This window comes from Heteronotia binoei, chromosome 6, assembly GCF_032191835.1.
Source record: "Heteronotia binoei isolate CCM8104 ecotype False Entrance Well chromosome 6, APGP_CSIRO_Hbin_v1, whole genome shotgun sequence".
In the NCBI taxonomy this organism is placed as follows: domain Eukaryota; kingdom Metazoa; phylum Chordata; class Lepidosauria; order Squamata; family Gekkonidae; genus Heteronotia; species Heteronotia binoei.
The window spans coordinates 34,332,815-34,356,390 of NC_083228.1; the positions used below are offsets into that span (position 1 = coordinate 34,332,815).

The 23,576-nt window shown below is 41.5% G+C and overlaps 1 protein-coding gene across 3 annotated transcripts in view; it reads left to right on the top strand.

Annotated features, from left to right (window-relative positions):
* Window positions 1–23,576, top strand: part of PCDH15 (protocadherin related 15) — a 475,582-nt gene that overhangs the window by 388,294 nt on the left and 63,712 nt on the right. For all 3 annotated transcript variants that reach the window (XM_060241241.1, XM_060241242.1, XM_060241243.1), the window contains exon 26: window positions 11,882–12,009. In XM_060241241.1, coding sequence (XP_060097224.1) covers window positions 11,882–12,009 — 128 coding nt within the window. The remainder of the gene's footprint in view (window positions 1–11,881; window positions 12,010–23,576) is intronic.

The window sequence follows — 23,576 nt, forward strand, 5'->3', positions numbered from 1 at the left end:
GAGTTACAGCAATTCAATCTGCAGGTGACCATAGCATGGATTACTGTAGTTAGGTCAGGATTAGACAGTAAAGGGGCCAGTTGCCTTGCCTGGTTGGTAAAACACTAGCTTGGCAATATGTGTGATCTGGGCCGCCGTAGGTAAGGGGTATCCAAGACCACGTCCAATCTCTTGACAGTTCTGCTATTAAAGGTGAGCTGCCAAGAGTGGGAAGTTGGGACCCCAATCCTGAATCCCACCCAGCCAGCCACAGAATGTCCATCAATTAGATTAAATTTCAGACAACTCTTCCTCAACCATCCCATAATGGCCACCAGCCCCTTGGCCAGGTTTTACGGGGTTAGGGTTAGCAGATTCCCACCAACAGATACAACTGGGTGTCATCAGCATACTGGTGACATGAAGGTGGGAATTATGTTACTCAAGTATACCATGCCAACTGGCTGAGGGGGCGCATATTGATGTTAAAAAACAACAGGGAGAGGACTGCACCTTGAGGAACACCATATGTTAATGGAAGCCTGGAGGACACCCTCCTCCTAGTGCCAACCTAGCACTTCACCCTTAGCATCACTTATGTGACAATTGGGAGAGAGATCTTAAGCACCTCAACAACTTTGAATTTTACATAATACTAAATATTTATTACTATGTTTATTATTGTGCTCATGTGAAAGACACAGAATATATATATTCACACACACACACATATATATATATTTCATTCACACACACACACACACACACACACACACACATATATATATATATATATATATGAATGAAAAAAAAATACTCTAGCAGAGTTTTTATGTTGAGAATCATGATATATGTGTTATTGCAAGTTTTGTTCCTCCTCAGCCTTCTTGGATTCTTTGTGCAGCCAAGCCTCCCCACTTTTCTCTGTCCCCCCTTCCTTCTCTTTGGAGTGCCACCACTAGCCTTCAAAGAGTATCTCCTGCTTTGCCATTAAAAGACTCAGCACTGGGTTTGCACTACCTCCCCAGCTTGACCCTCAAGCTGCTATGAGTTTAACAGATGCATTTAATTTGGGGGTAGTGGGGGGCTGGGGCAATCTCAAGCTCCCTTGCTTCTCTTGGGTACATGTGTCCAAATGGGCATGGAATGGTCACAGGAAATCAGACCAGCATTATCCAAATTAATGCCAAACTAATAAATGCACATGTGCTTACTTTACATAGCAAATTGAAGCAAGATCAAATGTAAACCAATAAAATGACATATCCTCTCTCCTTAAACTCTGTACATACCCCAAAGCATGTTAACTTAAGCTGCAAACTTTTTGAAATGATTCATACCTCTGATTTCTGGATGGAGTATCCTTCCTTTTTAGCTGCATGTGGTCAGCTCTGCCACTGTCTGAAACAACCCCATGTTTGAGCAGTTGGCTAAGAAAGATGGTGGAAGATGCTGTTTTATCTTGTGGTCTAGCATTTTTATACCCCTTTCATTATTTCCCCATCCATAATGGGGAATTCCCTGCTTTTCCAGTTTTCCAGGAAAAGTAACATTTTATCCATTTATCTTTCTGGAGAAAGTGACAGAAGACCATCTGCCTTTCAAGCTTAGATACCTTGAACTGTGACTTTGCTCATTTATATTCCTTTAAAAAGCTTTTTTTAGGTAGAGTTGCTGGAGAGATTAGTTCCCCCTCCTTTCAAGCTCTGTGTATGGAGAAAATGCAGACCCACTTATAATAAAGTTCAACACCCCACTTATAATAAAGTTCTGGGGTGCAGGGCTGTTCTTCACAATAAAGAAAGGAAATGTTAAAGGCAAAGGGTTGGATTGTACCCTAATTTCCTTGTCCCTTAGAACTCAGTGGCAGCATTAAGAATATATCCTGCTCCTGTATGCATGCCCTGCTGCCATCATCCACCCCTATTAGAGTATGACACTAAAACGCATCAGAAACTGGCTTATATTGAACAATAGCAGCAGTGTAGATTTTGCACACTTTTTCAGCCTACAAAGTAGGATACATAACGAATCTGGAATGTACATACTAAGTCTCTCAGTTCTTGTTTGTACCCAGAATTGAACTTGTGTCACCGGACTCAAACCTCATTCCCACATCTGTTTGTTAGCTCTTGTATTTGTATGGTAATTTAAAGCCATTTGTGGATCTTTCTTGCATCCAATCTCAGCTGTAATCACCAAGCACTTATAGTGGCCCTTCCTTATTGCAACCCCCCACCCCACATCCTATGAGCAATGCTCTCTCTAAGCTGTGGAGTCTTGTGAGCAAAAATTCTACTTAGTGAGCCACTGGTATTAAAGTTGTGAACTACTGCATACATTAGTTTGCTCTGAAGGCATTTTTCCTGAGCTAAGACAAAAAATTGTGAGCCGGAGGCTAAAAAACTGTGAGCTACCTCACACTAACTTTGCTTAGAGGGAACACTGTCTATAAGTAAGGCTTGAGGAAACTGTTTCATCTATATCTGACAAAGTGTGCCTGCACACAAAAGTTTATACTGTGAATAAAACTTTGTTGGTCTTAATAATGCCACTGGACTCAAACTTTGTTCAACATTTGTATGTGTTCCTGGTAGAATTGGTTGATACAGAGTTTTGGCATCTGTTCTTCCAGATTGGAGGACAAAGCTGAACATGTTAGTTTAATGTGCAGTCTTTGCTGTAATCCGCTACCCACTGGAACATTGTTAAAAGGACAGGGTTAAATAATAAGTGACTCACAGATGCTGTGTTCTCAATCTGCCAGAACCAATGAAATATATGCCACATATAAAAATGAAGTGATGAGCTGAAATAAAGGTGTTAATGAAATTAAATGTCAGTGAAGTTTAAACTGGAAGAGAGATTAATGTATGTATTTTAATAACTGTAAGGAATAAAGGTTATAAGGGTTTTAATGTCAGAAATTAAAAGACACAGAAATAACACACTTTTCATCTACGTGGAGGGGATTACTTGACATTTTAAAGAATGTTTTGGACCATGTCTCATCAGTACAGCTGACATGCAGCATCTCAGCATGGTCACCTATTTATGAGTTCTGGCTTGCCATGGAGATTCAGCCCCTGTTGTTTGGGCTGGTGGCAGGCATGGCTGGTGGCAGCTTTTGTTAGCATGGAGGTAAATGAGTACCAGCTTGCTGGGGGGAATAGTGTAAATGACTGGGGAAGGCAATGGCAAACTACCCCGTAAAAAGTCTGCCATGAAAACGTCATGATGTGATGTCACCCCAGAGTCGGAAATGACTCGTGCTTGCACAGGGGACTACCTTTACCTTTTTACACTCCAGAGTGGGGAGTCAATTTATGTGGTAAGCCTCTCTGTTGAGATTGGCTTGTGGCATGGAGGCACCGCTGCATAGTGCTAAACTGAGAGAAGCAAACTTATTCAGCTGAAATTCCTCATATTGCTCTGACTTGGGATTTCGAGATATGACATGGAACTAAGTACTGAAAGCAAAGTTGAAGTCCACAGAGTAAAATCTTTATTTATTTTCTACCAAAGCACAGATAGCCCAAGAAAAGCAGAGACCATGTGCAAATTTCACCTAACATCAACCACCACCAGTTTCCTGTTGTAAAATATAACTCATTTATTTAACATTAAAAGTGGTTTCAGTTAGATTGACTTATTTCTAGAAAATGCCACCCAGAAATGCAATACTTTTTAAGGAAATCTCTACTTCAGCCTACTCTAGCTAAGTAGATGAAATTTATTATTTATTTATTTATTTATTACTTTACATTTATATCCCGCCCTCTCCGCAAGCGGACTCAGGGCGGCTTACAGTATCATAAAAACAATCAATTCCATAAAACATATAAAACCATAATACATTTATCAGTTTAAAACTATTACGCTATCTCAATCCAGTCTGGCGGTATTGGGTTCTGACTATGACCACCAGCTTCTGTAGGATGTCCGGTGGCAGCCCATTTTCAGTCAACCAGAAAAGCCTGTCTAAACAGTTCGGTCTTACAGGCCCTGCGGAACGCCGACAAATCCCGCAGGGCCCTTATAGCTTCTGGGAGGGTGTTCCAGAGTTCTGGTGCTGCCACCGAGAAGGCCCTAGATCTTGTTGCGCATAGCCTGGCTTCTTTTGGGCCAGGGGCAGACAGCAGATTTTTTGTCCCTGATCGCAGTGCTCTCTGGGGGATATATGGGGAAAGGCGGTCCCGTAGATAGGCAGGTCCCTGACCATAAAGGGCTTTAAAGGTTAATACCAACACCTTGAAGCGAACTCGGAACACAACAGGCAACCAGTGCAGCTCTCTCAGCACTGGCCGAATGTGCTCCCGTCGTGGTAGCCCCATTAACAGCCGTGCTGCAGCGTTCTGCACTAGTTGTAGTCTCCGGGTTAGCGTCAGGGGTAGCCCCATGTAGAGAGCATTACAGTGATCTATTCTTGAGGTGACCGTAGCATGGATTACCGTCGCTAGGTCGCTGCGGTCCAGGTAAGGGGCCAGCTGCTGTGCTTGCCGAAGATGGAAAAAGGCTGATCTAACAGTGGCTGCCACCTGAGCCTCCATTGTAAGGGAGGACTCAAGGAGCACGCCTAAGCTCTTGACCTTGGGGACCGGTATTAGTGGCACCCTGTCAAGAGCCGGCAGCTGGATCTCTCTCCCCGGACTGCCCCGACCCAGGTAGAGAACCTCCGTCTTCGTCGGATTCAATTTCAGCCGACTCAGTCTGAGCCAGGAGGCCACGGCTTGTAATGCCAGGTCTAGATTTTCCAGGGTACAGTCAGACTGGCCACCCATCATTAGGTAGAGCTGGGTGTCATCCGCATATTGATGGCAACCCAGTCCATACCTCCTGACTATCTGGGCAAGGGGGCGCATATAGATATTAAATAACATCGGGGTTAGGACCGCTCCCTGCGGCACCCCGCAACTAAGGGAGTGCCTCTGGGATGCTTCCTCCCCTATCACCACCCTTTGTCCCCGATCTTGGAGAAAGGAAGTCAGCCACTGCAAGGCAGATCCCTGTATCCCCACATCGGTGAGGCGGTCAGTCAGTAGCTGGTGGTCAACCGTGTCAAAAGCGGCTGACAGATCTAATAACAGCAGCACTGCAGAGCCGCCCTGATCCAGATGTCGCATAAGATCATCCATGAGGGCGACCAGAACTGTCTCCGTCCCGTGACCTGGCCGAAAGCCGGACTGGAATGGATCCAGTGCGGAAGTGTCCTCCAGGAATCCCTGCAGCTGTCGCCACCGCCCGCTCTATGACCTTACCCAGGAAGGGAAGGTTTGACACCGGCCGATAGTTCGCCAATGTGGCCGGGTCTGCTGATGGTTTTTTTAAGAGGGGACGGACCACTGCCTCTTTAAGAGGTGTGGGAAAGATCCCTTCAATCAAGTTAAGGTACTGACTCTCAGCCTTGTCCCCATCTACGATATGGGGGTAATAATGCTAACTTTCCTTATAGAATTATTGTAAATATTGATTGAAATTACATAGGTGACATATTTTTTGTTAATGGTAATGAAGCAGTCAACATAATGTTGGGTTTGGCAAGCCATATTTTAAAACTAGGATTAGTTTGGTGAATATCCACACAATACTGAGGGAACCTGGCAACTGGAATGCCGTTAATGGTGCCACAGCTTCCCACTTGGTTTTCTGACACTGGTATTGCTAATCCACGTTTGTTTGTGTTGTTAAAAACCAAAACCAGAAGCGTTATTGAAAGAACACTTAATTTACATTTTGGATATCTTATGCAAATTATCGCTTTCCTGCAAATACCGAACTTGAATTAATCTTTCTCCTGCAGCAGTTTGCCAATATTAGCAATTTATGAGCTTTGAAAGTTCAGAATACTTGTATAAATTATAATTGTTCTAAATATTCTTTCACTCAGGAGTAAAAGGAAGTAATAAAATGACAAGGAATATCTTACTGCTACAGTGCCTAAGGAAGGTGCTGAGATTAGAGCTTAAAACTCATATATGTTATTACCATGTGTGGACGGGGATATGTGTGTTCCAGTCACTTATCCATATATACAGAGCCTGTGGTGGTGTGGCCCTGCTTACCTGTAAGTGCCACTCTGTTGGGCCATCTGAGGCATTTATTCACCCAGCAACTGTCCCTAGTGCCCGTCCAGTGATGCTGTGCTCCCTTAGCTTGTCTGACCCTCAGAAGGATTTCCCTCTTTCACTTCTCCATTTGTACCCTGCCATCAACTGGGCATTCTAAGATTTACACCAAGAAGGCCAACACTCACAGCTTCCCTTCTCACACTGGCATTCCAGGGCTTTGCCAGTGGCATATGTCTGCTCCCACCCAGAGACTGATTACTTCCTGCATTTGTGCATTCCCAGGGAAATAATTTAGCACTGGCTGCCTCTCTTCTTTAGGTGCCTGTTTTAAATAGTGTATTTGAACAGTGGAATTCTGTGTGGTATGAAGAACTCCCAATGTTTAAAGTAGAAAATAATTTAAAGGAAAAAAGTTTACGCACATACTGTCTGAACAGCAATTGGTTGAACAAGGATACAAAAGAAAAGTATAAACACAGAAATGTCCTGTCCCTGACTCAGTACCTGCTCTAGCTGTACTTATTCTAAGATAGGCTCTTGAGAGCCAGTTTGGTGTAGTGGTTAAGAGCAGCAAACTCTAATCTGGGGAACCAGGTTTGATTCCCCACTGCTCCACATGCAGCCAACTGAGTGACTTTAGGTTAGTCACAGTTCTCTTAGAGCTGTTTTCTCAAGAGCAGTTCTCGTAAGAGCTTCCTCATCCCCACCTACCTTACAGGGTGTCTGTTGTGGGAAGAGGAAGGGAAGGAGATTGTAAACCACTCTGAGACTCCAAGTGAAGGGTTGGGATATAAATCTGTTCTCTTTTTCTTCTTTTTCTTGAACTTAGAAATTGCAGTTTTGAGAAAACTTCCCATTACCTTGGAGTCTTTGTCCAGGCTGCTAGCCTTTCATCTGCCCCATATAGCAATGATGGCCATGAAAATGGAGCTCAAGTGTGAGAGCTGCTTCTTCCAGACATATTCAGCCAGAACAGACTCACCAAAAAGGACTGCAAAATGCACCCTCTCCCTCCATGCCAAACAACTTTTCTCCTCTGTTACCTTCTTGTGGGTCAAAAAACCTTTTCCTGAAAGTTCAGGAAGTCTGCCAACTCTATATCCATCCTAAGTGTCAGTTTCCAATAAGGGTGTGAGCTGATCGTTTTGTAGTCTCTGGCCAGGATGTCCATTAGCCTTTCCAAAGCTTTGATGACTGGTACTTGGTGATACTTTGATGGAATTGACATCCCCCTTCCTGCCTGACTTCTGCCAAGAGAGTGAAAAATTTAAACCTGAATGTGAAGAAGAAGACTGTAGATTTATACCCCGCCCTTCTCTCTGAATCAGAGTCTCAGAGCGGCTTACAATCTCCTATATCTTCTCCCCCCACAACAGAAACCCTGTGAGGTGGGTGGAGCTGAGAGGGCTCTCCCAGCAGCTGCCCTTTCAAGGACAACCTCTGCCAGAGCTATGGCTGACCCAAGGCCATTCCAGCAGCTGCAAGTGGAGGAGTGAAGAATCAAACCCGGTTCTCCCAGAGTCTGCACACTTCACCACTACACCAAACTGGCTCTCATGTGTGGAGTTTTTGACAAGCCTAAATCCCAAAATAAAATAACATAGTTCCAATTAAGCCAGTTTGAATGAAGCATCTTTCCACTGAGAATGGTAATGTAGACTTTCAGATCGTTCTGATGCAGCACTAAGGTGGCCTTAAGCTTTATTTCAATATCTTGATTAGTGGTTTGAGGACTAGGGAGAAACTTGTTTCTCTCTGAGATGACCTTTGTTTCCAGAAAGCATGATGTGTCCAATTCTCCCTCATCTTTGCTGCCTCTGACCCTTTTTATTGTAGATTGTCTGATACATTTCTGGATGTCATGTAAATTTGGGAATAATAACTGGTCTCGTTCATTAAGATGGAGTAAGGGTGTGTGTATGTGTGTGTGTGTGGTTAATATTCATGGAGTATTTATGGGACTGCCTCAAGAGTAAGTGTTCCATACTGGTGATCCCTGGTCCGAAAAACATCCAGCTGTCCTCAACCAGAACCTGGTCTTTTAGCCTTGGCCTCAACCTGGTGGAACTCTGTGCCATGTGACATCCATGCTCTGTGGGACCTAATTCAGTTCTGCAGGGCCTGTAAGGCAGAGATATTCCACCAGGTCTATGGTTGAGGACAGCAATGTTGTTTATTTAGTCTGGCTCCTCCTTCATTTCTCCCCCCACAAGGCAGGATATAAATTAGATTATTGTAAATGCATTTGAAATTGTGTTGCATTGTTTATTGTTTAAATTATTTAAATTGATTTATGAATGCATTTATTGGAATTATTGTTCACACCCTGAGCTCTGTGCACAGGGGAAGGCAGTCTACAAATCAAATTTATAAAGTTTAAGAGGACTGATACTTGTTTGTAATGTTTTTATTTACTACTGCTTCCCCTCTTTCTGGGGACTAAGCACCCCACCTTTTCCAGTGCTTCCAGATTATTTGAAATTCTTAACTATTTCAGCCTTTCAAATATTTTTTTTTCTTGGCCAGACATAATGTCATACCTCTTATTTGGCTGATTCTCAGACACACCAATTGAACAGAGCCTGTGTAAATGTGGAGATGGAAACATCTGTTTTTTATCTAGTTGTAAGTTATATCCTTCCATAAGAGCCTTTATTTCTCCACTGATTTCACACTTTCCAGTATGTACACACGATTACCACTTATTATATTTGCTATCTGGCAATGATAAGACTGTTACACTATTCATAGCTCATTATTTAACTGCCTCCTTGAAGATTCATCCAAAGGTATAATTAATTTATGCCTAAATGCTTATTTTGCACTGGATGTTGGCATTTAAATTCTCAGCATTTAAACCTATTGTCTCCATTTTGTATTTGCCCCCCCAAGTCGGAATAAGGAGACGGACACAAATAGATTGGTGAAACTATGGGCCACTTTATTAAATAATACAGCAATGGCAAGGGAAACCGAACTGCGGCCAGGTCAGGGCCAGTGGTCTCCTCAGACCGCTCCCCTGCCTTTTCAAGCGGGCGAGAGACCCGGCCCCCCAGCCGGAGCTGTGAGCCCACAGCTCCTGTTAGGCAGGCCCAGCAGGGAGGCTCGCACCGGAGGGCCCAAACACCAGACGCAAGTCTCAGCGAAAGGCACCCATCCAATCGAGTCTCCAGGACAGTCTGCATTCACACACCTCGGGCCACACCAAAGGTTGATCCTGCCAGACGCCTAACTCCCCAAAAGGGGGAGGCTAACCGGTCCTCCCCACGCCGCATGGTGCCATAAACCCCGTAAAACCTGCCCTAAAAAGTGACCAAACTCTACCAAGGCACCAACCCAAAGCCAATTCCCCAATCCACTGATATGCTATGCAGGGTAGGCAAAAAACACCCCCCAGTCACCAGCCAAATAGCTGGGGAGTAAAAAATTCCTACCCGGCCCCTCTAAAAAAGAGGCGACCAGCAATTGCCTACCTAACAAACAGGGCAGGCGGGCCAAAAACGCCGAGAGGATTGACAGCAAGGTGAATGGGGCTTCAATAGCAGCGTTGAAGCCCCGCCCCCTCCAGCCGCACTAAAAAACGCGCCGAAGAGTCCGCTCTCCCTCCGGGTGGGCAAAATCTCCCCTGCAGCCACGTCGCGATGCGACGGGCTGCAGGAGACTCCGTTCTGTATGCCGCAACCCAGTTCAAGTAAAGAAAGGAAACTCGTGGAGATCTACCACACCAGTAAGAAAGCCAATAGCTACAGTGGGTCAGGTGAAACTCCCTATTCTCCCATAAAGACATCTTAAAGATCCTAACAATATTACCCTTCTCAGATCATTGAATTCAATAGATTCAGATTTTGAAATAGATTTAGAAAACTGTATTTCAATTTAGGATTGCACTATATGGGAGCTTGAATATTGGCCTTGTCTCACTCTAAACTCAATTTAATAGAAGTCAGAATGCCCAGTTCTGGTATTACATCAGAGGTGGCTTTGAGACCATTTCATTATATTTTCCTGGTTCCTATGAAGTCTGATTAACAGTGGCAATTTTTACATGCTTGTTTTCTACGATACCACAATTTCACTTTTCATTTATTTCAGAATGTATTGTGGTTAGCAACATATCTGGCATGCGTTGGTGTGTTTGCAAAAGATCTCTAAAGAATTATCTTATGGTGATGACTTTACAGGTTATTCTCATATTAACAAGGGTTATATGTCTTGAATGGTTAACAGGGCAGTCCTATGCCAAGCTACTCCAGTCTTTCCATTAAATCAGTGGATTTAAGATTGATATAATAATACATAGGTTTGCACCATCAGTCTTTTACATAGCAATGCAAAGAGTGGATGGGAGCTTTATTACATATGAAAACTATAACTATATACAATTTTCTAAGCAAAATAATAGAATAATTGCATATTCTGCAGTAGGATTTCATTTCCTTGCTTTCTTATACATATTAAGCATGAGAATGTTTTTCTTGTAAAGTTATGTCAGAAGACATATTTTTGCTGATCCTTTTACCCACAGAGGAAGTATAACATTTCTATTCTGGTTGCACATACAGAACTCTTTTTATAGGTATTCTCTGTAAGAAGTAAGACCAAAATAATGAGAATGGTGGTTATGAAGAAAACATACCGCATATACAGCAGTATAAATAGCCGTGACTAGCTGTTGTGGAAAAGAATAAACTTCGAAAGGAAATCATTTCTCACTGGCAAATGGGATTTCTTTCAGGAAACTGACTTTTCATTGTTTTCAACAGTGTGTCAAGTTCTTTGATTATTGACCCCAAAAGCGATGTTTTGCCGAGATTGCTGTGTGCTTTTCATGTTTAGGCTCTGTGCACTTGTAGCCCAAAGTTGTTGGGAAGGAAGTCCTTTCAAATCTAAGATATCTATTCTGTGAGCTATGATGAATTCACTATCAGTTTTGCTGGTACAGTTGCTCATATACAGCTTGTGCCAGGATCCATTTTATAGCTAACACCTACAAAGCCAGATTTCTTTTTAGGGATACCTTATGCTTAACTGAAAATTATTTCAAGATTTGGGACATCTGCTTCAAATGATTGTCCGGTATCTCATAACAGAGGGGTCTAAAATTCCTAATCCTAGAAGAAGCCTACAAAAACCTGTATATGTGAAAAATTAGTAACCTTCATATGCTGCAATTGTTTTCTCAGCAGCTTCTCCCATCAGCTTCTTTGCTTTGTATCCTATGAAACAAATACTGCGGATGATCCTCAACCTCTCTACAACAGCTATACCTCTACCATGCCTTTATTACTCTTGTCCACCTTAATGAGGAAATTACATTGTCCATTGTGTGTTTAATAACCCAGTTTTATGAAACTTCATACTGCTGCTAAAGCAGTGCTCACAGTGAATCAGTCTCTGCTACAATTCCTGTATTACAACATGAGCTGGGTCAGTAAAAAAGCACTGACCCAAGAATTATCACCATGATCATATTCAGGTACAACACACTGATACCACACAAAGCCATTAAGTGGCTAAGAAAATAATAGATGAGGAGGGATGGAGAAGATGCAGCAAAAGAAACACATACTGTTAAATGCCATTTTATGGATATGTCAGCCTCCAGCAAGTCAGCTGTATCAGATGAATCCTACACCCTCTCATTTGAATATAATGGCATTGCAAATTACAAGCAATGCAACAGGACAAATCTTATAGTAGCGACATCAGCAACCTATGTACAGCTTTAGGAACGTGGTCCTAATTTTGTAAACCAGTTTTCCTTCCATTTATATGCCCACCATCAAAAGCATATGGCGTACCAAAATTGTACTAAATTGTTGTTTTTATTTTAGGTAATACTGCCAAGGTGATCATTGAAGTACAGGATGAAAATGACCATGCTCCTGTCTTCACGAAAAAACTCTACATAGGAGGCGTGTCTGAAGATAATAGAATGTTTGCTTCTGTGATGAAAGTGAAGGTGGGAATTATGTTACTCAAGTGTATCACTGATGTATAAAAGCCCTTTATTTTCACCAGATTACATTTTGAGGTTTCAGAAAGTATAGCAACCAAATTATCACAGCACTTCTTTCTAATGCTTTATTGGTGTAAGCAATCGAATCTACTTGGATGCTGAAAGACCTGCTTTGTATGCGTAGACACTTGGCCTCTCCAGGAGTGGCACTTTGGCTTACAAAAAAACAGTTGTCAGATTTTTTTTTTGAGAGAGAGAGTTCTTTATCACTCATTACTAGTGTCAATAGTGACAGGTATTTTAAGGGCATGCTTTGCAGGTGAGTCCTAATGTAGTCATTGTACAGACATAGTAGTCAGGAGCCAGGGCCCTGTGATATTATAACAGCATCAGTTATCAGCACTTCAACATTTGGGTTTTGTTCTCCAGACCTTCAGAGCACTTGTTTCCTGCTTTTTGGCAGGTGGAGATGACTGGGTACAGGAGGGGGAAGACAAATTCATAACAGAGAGAGGGAGCAATGATAGTGTCCTTGAATGTGCCGTGTTGTAAACTATTTGAGTGTGTCAGACTCATGGAGATCAGAGAATGGTGTCCTTTAGTGCCAGGCAAGTAAGCAATGGAAGTTTTCCTGGGAAGAAGAGGCAAAGACAACTGCATTGCTGCAGCTGCAACAGTGGGACTAGACAATCAGTAGCCTTTGAGAACTCTTTGTCTCTTAGATTTCCTTTAACATTTTTCCACAGCAGTACATTAAGTTTAGCTACATGATGTTCAAGTTGTGCTTTTCTATGAATTATGTAACCTAATACTTCAAAGGAAAAGCATTTAAGTAAAAACAATCATACAGACTAATGTATTAAAAAGTTTATTCAAATAAAAATGATTTTTAAAAGGTTTCTACAAAACTGCACTATGCAATACTCAACAGAATTCAGTACACTTGAGTCTGTACTTCTTCACTGCCACCTTCATTTTGTACAGTTAAAATGCTGACTAGCTATTGAAAAGTGATCATGGAGATCTGACCTGCTGCAAAATGTCTCTTGTTTTATATTTTAAAAGCTAGAACTCTAATAAAGAATAGTGTATTAAAGATATAGATCATTTTTTCCTCAGGGTAAGTCCATCATAATATTAGCTCATAGATATTGCAGTTAGTTTAAGATTAGATGTAGGAAATAAATAAGTTCTGATAATTTATATGTTCTTATCATACTTTCACTGGTAGCACAAAGATGAATGTCTAGTTGGAGGGAAGAACTGCAAAGATACCAGGCAAACAAACCTAAAATATGGCTAAGAAATAATCATAGCTTAAAAGCAGTTATTTGGAATATATTATATACAGTTCCAGAGTGGTAGCCTTGTTATTCCATCACAGGAGAAAAAATAAACAGGAGTCTATTGGCTGGCAAGGTTTTATTATATCATAATGTTATGTGTGTCACGGGCTGGGGCCAGGCCAGGCGAAGTCCAGGGGCAGTCCAAGGTCTGTAGCTGGGTAGCAAGGAGGGTCCAAAGCACCAAAATTTGTCCTTACTGGGCAGGATAGCTGCAATTAAAATGAATATTTTGCCAAGGATAATGTATTTGTTTCAAACCATCCTGATTGTAAAAGATGCAAAACAATTTAACAAATGGCAAAGGAAAATTTCTGACTTTATTTGGGCCGGAAAGAAACCAAGGATAAAGATGAAGATCTTAACGGATGCCAAAGAGAGAGGAGGTTTTCAACTTCCTGATCTAAGATTGTATCATGATGCAGTTTGTTTGACATGGATAAAAGATTGGATAATGCTGTTAGATGAAAAACCTTTATGGCTAGAAGCTCACGGAAATAAATTCGGCTGGCACGCGTACTTGTACTATGGGAAGAATAAAATGGACGGTTTTTTCTCTCACCATTATGTTAGAAATATCTTACTAAATACTTGGATTAAATACAAGAAATATGGAGACAAGAGAAAACCGCTGTGGATAGTGCCAGCAGAAGTAATAAAAATAACAGCTGAATCCGATGAAGAAAGGAAAATGTCATATAACCAACTGCTCAAGATTCAAGGAGACAAAATTGAATTAAAATCCTCGGAAGAGCTAAATAATAAGTATGACTGGTTTCAAATGCAACAAATTAAAAGCTTGATGGAAAATGATATTAAATCGGAGGGAATTAGACGAGAACAAACAGAATTGGAAAGGGTTCTGCTTGGTGATAATGAAAAACTGATATCAAAAGTATATAAGTTATTATTGAAATGGTCTACAGAAGAAGAAGTAGTAAAGTCCCAAATGGTCAAATGGGCAATTAATGTGAACAGAGAAATACAAATGGATGCATGGGAATATCTTTGGAAGAACTCAATGAAGATATCAACTTGTCAGAGTATAAAAGAGAACGTTTTAAGATGATGTATAGATGGTATATGACTCCGAAAAAACTGGCTAAGATGAGCAAGAAAATGTCGGATAGATGTTGGAAATGTAAAAAACATGAAGGTTCTTTCTTCCATATGTGGTGGACATGTGAAAAAGCGAAAGAATACTGGAAGATGATACAACAAGAAGTCTCCAAAATTTTGGGTTATGATTTTAAGAAAATTGCAGAGACGTTTTTGCTTGGATTACAATTAGAAAAATTTCCAAAGGAAGATAGGACTCTAATTTGGTACCTGCTATCAGCTGCTAGGACACTATACGCGCAGCTTTGGAAGCAAGAAAAGATACCGGAGAAATGGGACTGGACCATGAAAGTTTTATCGTGGTGTGAAATGGACAAACTAACTAGAACACTAAGAGACTATGATTTAGAGATATTCAAAAGGGAGTGGAGGAAATTTAAAGGATATATGGAGGAAGAGTGGAAAGTAAAAAGATATTGGACAATTTTTTAGTAGTACTAATATATATATTGAATTTTGATCAGTTAGTAGTACCTTTAGTATTGAACTTGAATTTTTAACCTCGGGGAAGTCATCATTGGAGGGAGGGGGGATAGAAATGTCATATGGGTTAATACTGAAATAGTGAAGAAATAATTAAGTTGTGTAACCATATGCTATCAATAAATTGTTAAAACACAAAACGCCAAAACCGAATCACCGTCCAGGTATCGCAGGTCAGAGGTTCAGAAGCCGAAGTCAGGGGGTCCAGAAGTCAATGCCAGAGTCAGGGGGTCCAGAAGCCGAAGTCAAAAGCCAAAGTGGATGCTAGAACGTCAGGTAAGTGACTAGTTGCTTCCACAAAACCTCCTCCCAAAGCCCACAGCTATATAGCCCTCTGCTGTCTGTTGCCCATTTGGGCTAATTGCTGGCTCAGAGAGGCAGCCAGGATCCTGCTGAGACTCAAGCATCCTCACTCCTAGAAGGGCCAGAATCCTTTTAAAACTCAGGGCTCAGGGAGCATCTTGCTCGTGAGCGTGCCGCCCTCCTTCGATCCCTGAGGTCCTGACGAAGGTGGTCACGCACACGAGCCACCCGAGAGGGCAAGGCAGGGGGGCTTGACTCTTCTTCAGCAGGAGGCAGGGGCAGTGGTGCAGGTGGCAGGGGCACAGTTTCTTCCACAGGCTCGGCTTCTTCCGCAGGGTCCCCAGCACCCATGACAATGTGGGGGTAGAGTCTACTTCTGATGCATTGCAGTTGGCCCATACTAAACATCTTTTTTTAGAGGTCACTAGTGCCTAAAGAAGGGGTGGGGGGGTTAAAACCTTTTCCTTCTAATCTTCAGATTTCGTTTTACAAGAATAGGACTAGTAAACACTCATGGGGGAAAGGAAATTCCAATGATAACTTGAAGCTTCTTAGCCAGTCATTTACATAAGACTAGCAATGTTGAGAATTTATTCCAACGACTTTGAGGGAAGTTAAGTGTGGGTTACTTAAATATATCTGTGCCTTTTTAAAAAAAGGCATAAAGAAAGAACAGATCGATTAAATGCACAAATTACACATATTTTTTCAATGAATGATAATGTTGCATTTTCAGTTTGCAGCTATCTCTGCTTATTTCTCCTTTGCTACCAGGTGACACTGAATGACAGTATATGACCCAAATGAGTGACTGTTCATAAAACACCATGTAACATTTCTGTGGCCAGACTATGGTTAAACTTTATGTAAGTAGACTAGGACATATTGTAATAAGAAATTAAAAGGGTAGTCTCTTTGAAAAAAAAATCTGTTCTTAAACTATATTCCATGCTGTAATTTAGGTCGCCAAATGCCACAATTGTCCTCATTATATAGGACTAATCATAAAATCAGGGTAACCTCTTTCAGCTAATGTAGCTTTGGCTCTGAAGTTTCAAATGTACATTAATATATGTATCAAAGAAAGTAAGTACAGCATACTTCTGTGTTTTGAAGATACTGACATTTGAATATAAAAGAGAATTATGCCATTGCAATATAACGGAGGAAAATCATTAGATGTTCACACTTCAAAATAAGATGTAAGGAAAGAGGCATTTGATTTTTTTATACTAAAAAAAAAGTGTGCTCTAAAACTGTGCTGAGGTGTGGATGTTTTTCCTTATTACTATTCCTATGAGTTCCTGTGCAGTAAAACAGCAGGTCATTGACAATGATAAATCTAAGCTTAAAATCTAAAAACAGTCAATTAGGAAAGACTCTATCACAGCATTTCTAAAAGTGGCAGTTTCCAAATTCAAACACTCACAAATACTTCAGTCTAAGTGGAACTTTTAACCCTGAATGTGACCCCCCCCCCCACTTCGCATGCAATGGTAAAATATTAAAAAAGGAATAAGGCCCACCGTGAAGAAAAATACAATGGGCTCTAGAAAGAGGCTCTGGGAAAGTTCCCCCTACCCCTGCTGTCTTCCCACTGGCTCACCCAAGTGAAGGCATTCACTTTCCCCATGCGTGGTGTCTTCCCACTCCTCCATTCCCCAACTTCCCACCCCACCGCCTCCAAATACCACCCACTCCCTCCCCCTCCATTTTTTCTTACCCTTCCCTGAAAGTCCACTTAGCCTCTCTTCTCTTCCTGTTGCCTTCTCTTCTTCCCACAGAGCAGCCAGTCTACCTTTGTCTGTCCCCCATGTCTTCAGCTTTCACTCTTTCCCTTTCTTTGGAAGCCCTTCCCCAGGAAAACTGTGCCATCTGGCTGAGGGCCTGGATAAGGCCCAGTTGCTTAGTGCTCAGCCTCTGTACTATGCATAGCTGCATAATAGCTGCTGTCCCCAATTGCAGGGTGCTGGCTGCTGCCACTTGGGCCCAGGTTTGTTGTGGCTGTAGCCAACTGGCCAGGCCCAGTTGCATGATGCAGGCAAGGCCTAGATACATGTTTCCAGCCAGAGCCATATCTGCTGGATCTAGTTGCATGCTTGGGCACCTGCAAGGAGTTGCAGGTGGCACTTCACTTTCACCTGTATTTCTCTCCCCACACTATTTCCACTTTCCTTCCTCCTGGCAACCATCGTATTCTCATATCCTGCCTACTTCTCTTCCCACCCACCAACTAAACTTTTATCTGTATCCCATCTTTATCTGTATTTATTATTTATTTACTTCATTTTCCCCCTACTTTCCTCCCAAAGCAGAGCCAAGAAAAGCTTACATCATTCTCCTCTCCTTTCCTCTGTGTTATTAGGTTGAGAGTGAATGTCCCAAGGTCACCAGGTGAGCGTCCACAGCAGAGTAAGGATTAAATCTTGGACCTCCCAAATCCTCTAGCCATTATACCTCATTAGCTTATGTGCGGTGGCTGCAATCAAAATAGTTGTGAGCAGGGGTTGTTTTGTAGAAAAATAGGTGGTGGAGCTCATTGAAGCTGCAATACTATTCAGTGGACAAGGAGGTGGAACTCTCAGAAGGAGGAGGTGGAATTCTCAGAAAGGTTCAGGAGCTGCACTCCTGTGAGCTCCCCCTGAATCTGAAGCCTGGTTGTGAGCAGCCAGGTCTGTCAGTGGTTGCTGCCATGTTTGGCTATGGTAAGTCCTCTCTGAGGGCCAAAACAGGCTTCAAATGACCACTGCAGAGGGCATTTATTTATTAAATGTACCGGTGCTGGTTGTATTATTTTGAGGAAGGTTTAACCCCTCTATGGTTTATTTTTTTATTTGTTTTTGTTTTCTAGATTTCAAATTTTTCTACAAACCTGGGGCTTTTTTCAGTTTTGTAGATACGTTTTGTGTGTTTATGTCTCCAGGCTCCATATCTAAGTATCCACAGGTGGGGCCATGTTGAGAATTAGCTATATTGATTTGCAATATAACAGTTTATATACCTCATATTTAGATACATCTTTAGCAAAGATATGGCTGTTCAGTGTTTGTACATTGATTTCCAGTTGCTGCAGATATGTATATCTTTGTTTAGTACACAATTTGGATAGAAATCTGGATAGAAATTTGGATAGAAATCTGCCTCCGTTCCTGAGGACTGGAAGGTAGCAAATGTCACCCCCATCTTTAAAAAGGGTTCCAGAGGAGATCCGGGAAATTACAGGCCAGTCAGTCTGACTTCAATACCGGGAAAGTTGGTAGAAACCATTATCAAGGACAGAATGAGTAGGCACATTGATGAACACGGGTTATTGAGGAAGACTCAGCATGGGTTCTGCAAGGGAAGATCTTGCCTCACTAACCTGTTACATTTCTTTGAGGGGGTGAACAAACATGTGGACAAAGGAGACCCGATAGATGTTTTTTACCTTGACTTCCAGAAAGCTTTTGATAAAGTTCCTCATCAAAAGCTCCTTAGAAAGCTTGAGAGTCATGGAGTAAAAGGACAGGTCCTCTTGTGGATCAAAAACTGGCTGAGTAATAGGAAGCAGAGAGTGAGTATAAATGGGCAGTCTTCGCAGTGGAGGACGGTAAGCAGTGGGGTGCCGCAGGGCTCGGTACTGGGTCCCATGCTCTTTAACTTATTCATAAATGATTTAGAGTTGGGAGTGAGCAGTGAAGTGGCCAAGTTTGCAGATGACACTAAATTGTTCAGGGTGGTGAGAACCAGAGAGGATTGTGAGGAACTCCAAAGGGATCTGTTGAGGCTGGGTGAGTGGGCGTCAACGTGGCAGATGCGGTTCAATGTGGCCAAGTGCAAAGTAATGCACATTGGGGCCAAGAATCCCAGCTACAAATACAAGTTGATGGGGTGTGAACTGGCAGAGACTAACCAAGAGAGAGATCTTGGGGTCTTGGTAGATAACTCACTGAAAATGTCAAGACAGTGTGCGTTTGCAATAAAAAAGGCCAACGCTATGCTGGGAATTATTAGGAAGGGAATTGAAAACAAATCAGCCAGTATCATAATGCCCCTGTATAAATCGATGGTGCGGTCTCATTTGGAGTACTGTGTGCAGTTCTGGTCGCCGCACCTCAAAAAGGATATTATAGCATTGGAGAAAGTCCAGAAAAGGGCAACTAGAATGATTAACGGGCTGGAGCACTTTCCCTATGAAGAAAGGTTGAAACGCTTAGGGCTCTTTAGCTTGGAGAAACATCGACTGCGGGGTGACATGATAGAGGTTTACAAGATAATGCATGGGATGGAGAAAGTAGAGAAAGAAGTACTTTTCTCCCTTTCTCACAATACAAGAACTCGTGGGCATTCGATGAAATTGCTGAGCAGACAGGTTAAAATGAATAAAAGGAAGTACTTCTTCACCCAAAGGGTGGTTAACATGTGGAATTCACTGCCACAGGAGATGGTGGCGGCCACAAGTATAGCCACCTTCAAGAGGGGTTTAGATAGAAATATGGAGCACAGGTCCATCAGTGTGTGTGTATATATAAATTTTTTTGCCACTGTGTGACACAGAGTGTTGGACTGGATGGGCCGTTGGCCTGATCCAACATGGCTTCTCTTATGTTCTTATGTAAATTAATTCCTGATTATTAAATTTTTTTGGCTGTGAACATTTCTAGTTTCTTGAAATATATAAATAATTTTGAAATACATTTTGGCATATTAACATAATGATTTAAATCAATAATGCATGAGATTAAAATCAAAAGTTAGGTCTCTTTATAATTTCTCTTATTTAACATTGGTAGGTTTGTGGCCTCCTGGCTATTAGTGAAACATGCACGGTGATATAGAAACAATCTAGAACTCACTAAGGAGGCTGTGGGGTCCAACTCTGTGACCCTGTTCTTTAAATCTTTGTCTGCAAGACATAGTAGAAGGGAATCTTAGGCTCCAAGCCTGCCTGATTATTTTGTGTGTCCAAAGAAATTTTCAGTCTGCCAGAAGCAATATAATAGCTACCATATGCAATACCAGAAAAGGCACTTTCCACATGGCAGCCTCTCAACCAAGGCCACTTATTTTTAACTGGTGCTCATTGTGTGGATTGTCTCATGTGAGAGTCCCTGTGCTAATGCTAACAATCAAGAATCTATACTGCTTCTGTTGATACTTTCTATGCAGTTGTGCTGTTCTATAGGGTTTTGAGGTGTTCAGCTTTCACATACCTGGCCCATGCAACTGGAACTCATGGTACATACAATCCTTCCAATATGCCTGATCACCATTTTTTTGTGTGAATGGGAAGATACACATATTTTCTCTTCCTGTCCAGTTTAAGAATGTGCAAATGGAAGTCCAGATATTTGAGGGAATGCAAACATGCATATCAAAGCTCCAGCCTCTATGCTGTTTTTTAGATCTACCCCAAATATATCCATGATTTTGTCAGGACTTTCCCCCTGGTTTTCCCAAAAAATCCCAGATTTCTTTGGGATGCCAAAATATTTTCCAGCTGGAATAGATCCAAATCCACACCAATAGTTATGATGCAGTGGCAAAACTGTTAGGACATCAGTCTAGGTGATTTCTTTAACTATAATTATTTTTGTATGTGTGTGCACATGCCATAAAATTTCACAATTAGACATAATGAGTTGCTGCATGGAATTATAGAAGTATATCCATCTTCTCTTGACACCCTTTGTTATAATCCTGTTTCTTTAGAAATTCTAAATAGAACAGCTGTTCATTCTTTACTGGCATTCCAAGGCCAATGTAACCTCTTTTTTCTTTCTTTTGCTTTTTTGCTGCCGTTAAACAAATTAAAATCCAACATGCAGTAATCACAGCTATTAATCTGTGGAATTGAAACCCAAGATTTATTTAGCATTAGCTGCTTTTAGATTTTGCATATCAAAATTGTGTTTTCATACACCTTGTGGTTTTTTCACATTGTGTAGACTCCCCTTTAGTCTTTACAATACATTCAATCTGCTTTATGAAGAATAATTAACACACATTATTAGGGAGAGGGGAATTAATTAAAGAATGGAGCTTTTCAATTTAACACGTGTTGCCCTGTTCCTTCACTGCTTTTCTGATCATTAACACCTGATTATGAAGTTGCATTGCTAATTTTCTCTATCAAAGAAAGCTTGTCAAAACTTTTTTACAGGCTTAAGGTTAAGAAGAGGAGGAGAGATTGGATTTATACCCTGCACTTCACTCCGGAGTCTCAGAGTAGTTTACAATCTCCTGCCCTTCTTCTCCCCACAACAGACACCCTGTGAGTTAGGTGGATCTGAGTGAGTTCTGAGAGAATAGCTCTGAGAGAACTGTGACTGACCCTAGGTCATCCAGCTAGCTGCATGTGGAAGCGTGGGGAATCAAACCCAGTCCTCTAGATTAGAATCTGCTGCTCTTTACCACTATACCAAACTGGCTCGCAAAGGGATCCACAAAAAGGGATCCCTTCCCCTCCCTACAACAGACACCCTGTGAGGTAGGTGGTGTTGATAGAGCTCTCCCAGAACCACTTTTGAGCAGAACAGCCTTGAGAGAACTTGTGGTTGATCCCAGGTCACATCAGCAGGCATATGTGGAGGAGTGCGGAATCAAATTTGGTTCTCCCAGATATGAGTCCGCGCACTTAACCACTACACCAAACGAACTTTCATGTTTTAGAGGAGATAACAGCATTTTTAACCTTCGGCTAGGCAACTTTGCCAGAGCTCTGGCTTCATGAAGTGGTTTGTGCTTTTGCAACAAAAATACTATAAATATAAAGTTATGAATTGACACGATTGGTCTGTGATGTTTCATTAATATATTATGCAGTCTTCCTTTATTGGGTTTTTGAGTAATGCTTTATACTGATCTTGGTCTCTACATTTTTTCTTTAACTCAACAAAATGTAACTTGGAGTCTGAAGACTGTAGAAAAAATATCATTTGTGTGTGTGTGTATTGAGTCCTTTGTGCTTCCCAGGCTTCTTGGTAGGGTCAGTCTTAATTTGGGTTGTAATATACTAAAGGGGCTCATAAAATGAATGCGCTTTTCGTTTTCAACATTAGCACCACCAAAGCAGATGGCAAATTCAGATGTTTCCAATCACAGTTTCCGGCAAAATATAATAGCTTTTAAAACAAGATCACTTTTCTCCCCGCAGGAATTGACAGTTTGATGTATATTTTCAGCTTTAAAAGCTACATCTGGTATCCTAGTATTTTTTTTACACTTTTGATGTTAATTTCTTGTCTCACACATAGTTTTCACATTTAAATATTCTTTAGATTTGTGTGTGTGTGTCTTGTTTTAACATCAGTACGATGCTGCTTGTTTTCATCATTTTCTTCAGAGCAGCCATACCTTATATTTGCTGTCCCAATATGCTGTCTGATAGACTGTTATGTATTCCCAAGGTCTTTTTCTTGTCATGAGTAATTGCATGCATCAGTAAGAAAGACGTATTCTACACATACAGCAAATGTTCAATTAGTTGCAGTCATAATGACAGGAAAAAATAAAACACAAATCTTGTAAGCTTCCATGTCAATTAAATATATGTATTTATATATTTATTCAGGGAACATCAAGTCATTCATTCTAGATTTTTCTTTCCAGAAAGCATATATCCACCTGTTGACCATCACTCCACCCTAGATATTTGTTTCCTTCATCCAGTTTATCTAGATTTAGCCATCTGAAGTTTTATGTTTAAGTTCTGGTCAGGCAGTACTATGTTAAAATCTGCCATTTCCACAAAAGCATTACCGTTAGATTTGAATTAATCAAGTTTGCTTCATTGAGGCCTGATTTGTGCAGCCATTGGATGTGCTCTTCACATGCGGAAGATATGTCCAAGTGTTTGGAGAATTTATGTCCAAGTGTTTGGAGAATTTTTAATCACAATATAGGAAACTTTCTTTGGCAAAGCCATTGCACTGCAGACTAGCTCTCCCAGGGGGAAAAAAAAGATTATATGACTTTGGTATCAGAGTCAAAGAAGCCCAGTATTATAGCAAAAAGTAATTGAAACCTGATCACTCTCTCAATCATGGCATTAAACACATAACGGAGAGCCAGTTCGGTGTAGTGGTTAAGTGCGCGGACTCTTATCTGGGAGAACTGGGTTTCATTCTCCACTCCTCCACTTGCACCTGCTAGCGTGGCCTTGGGTCAGCCATAGCTCTGGCAGAGGTTGTCCTTGAAAGGGCAGCTGCTGGGAAAGCCCTCTCCAGCCCCACCCACCTTACAGGGTGTCTGTTGTGGGGGAGGAAGGTAAAGGAGATTGTGAGCCGCTCTGAGACTCTTTGGAGTGGAGGGCGGGATATAAATCCAATATCTTCTTCTTCT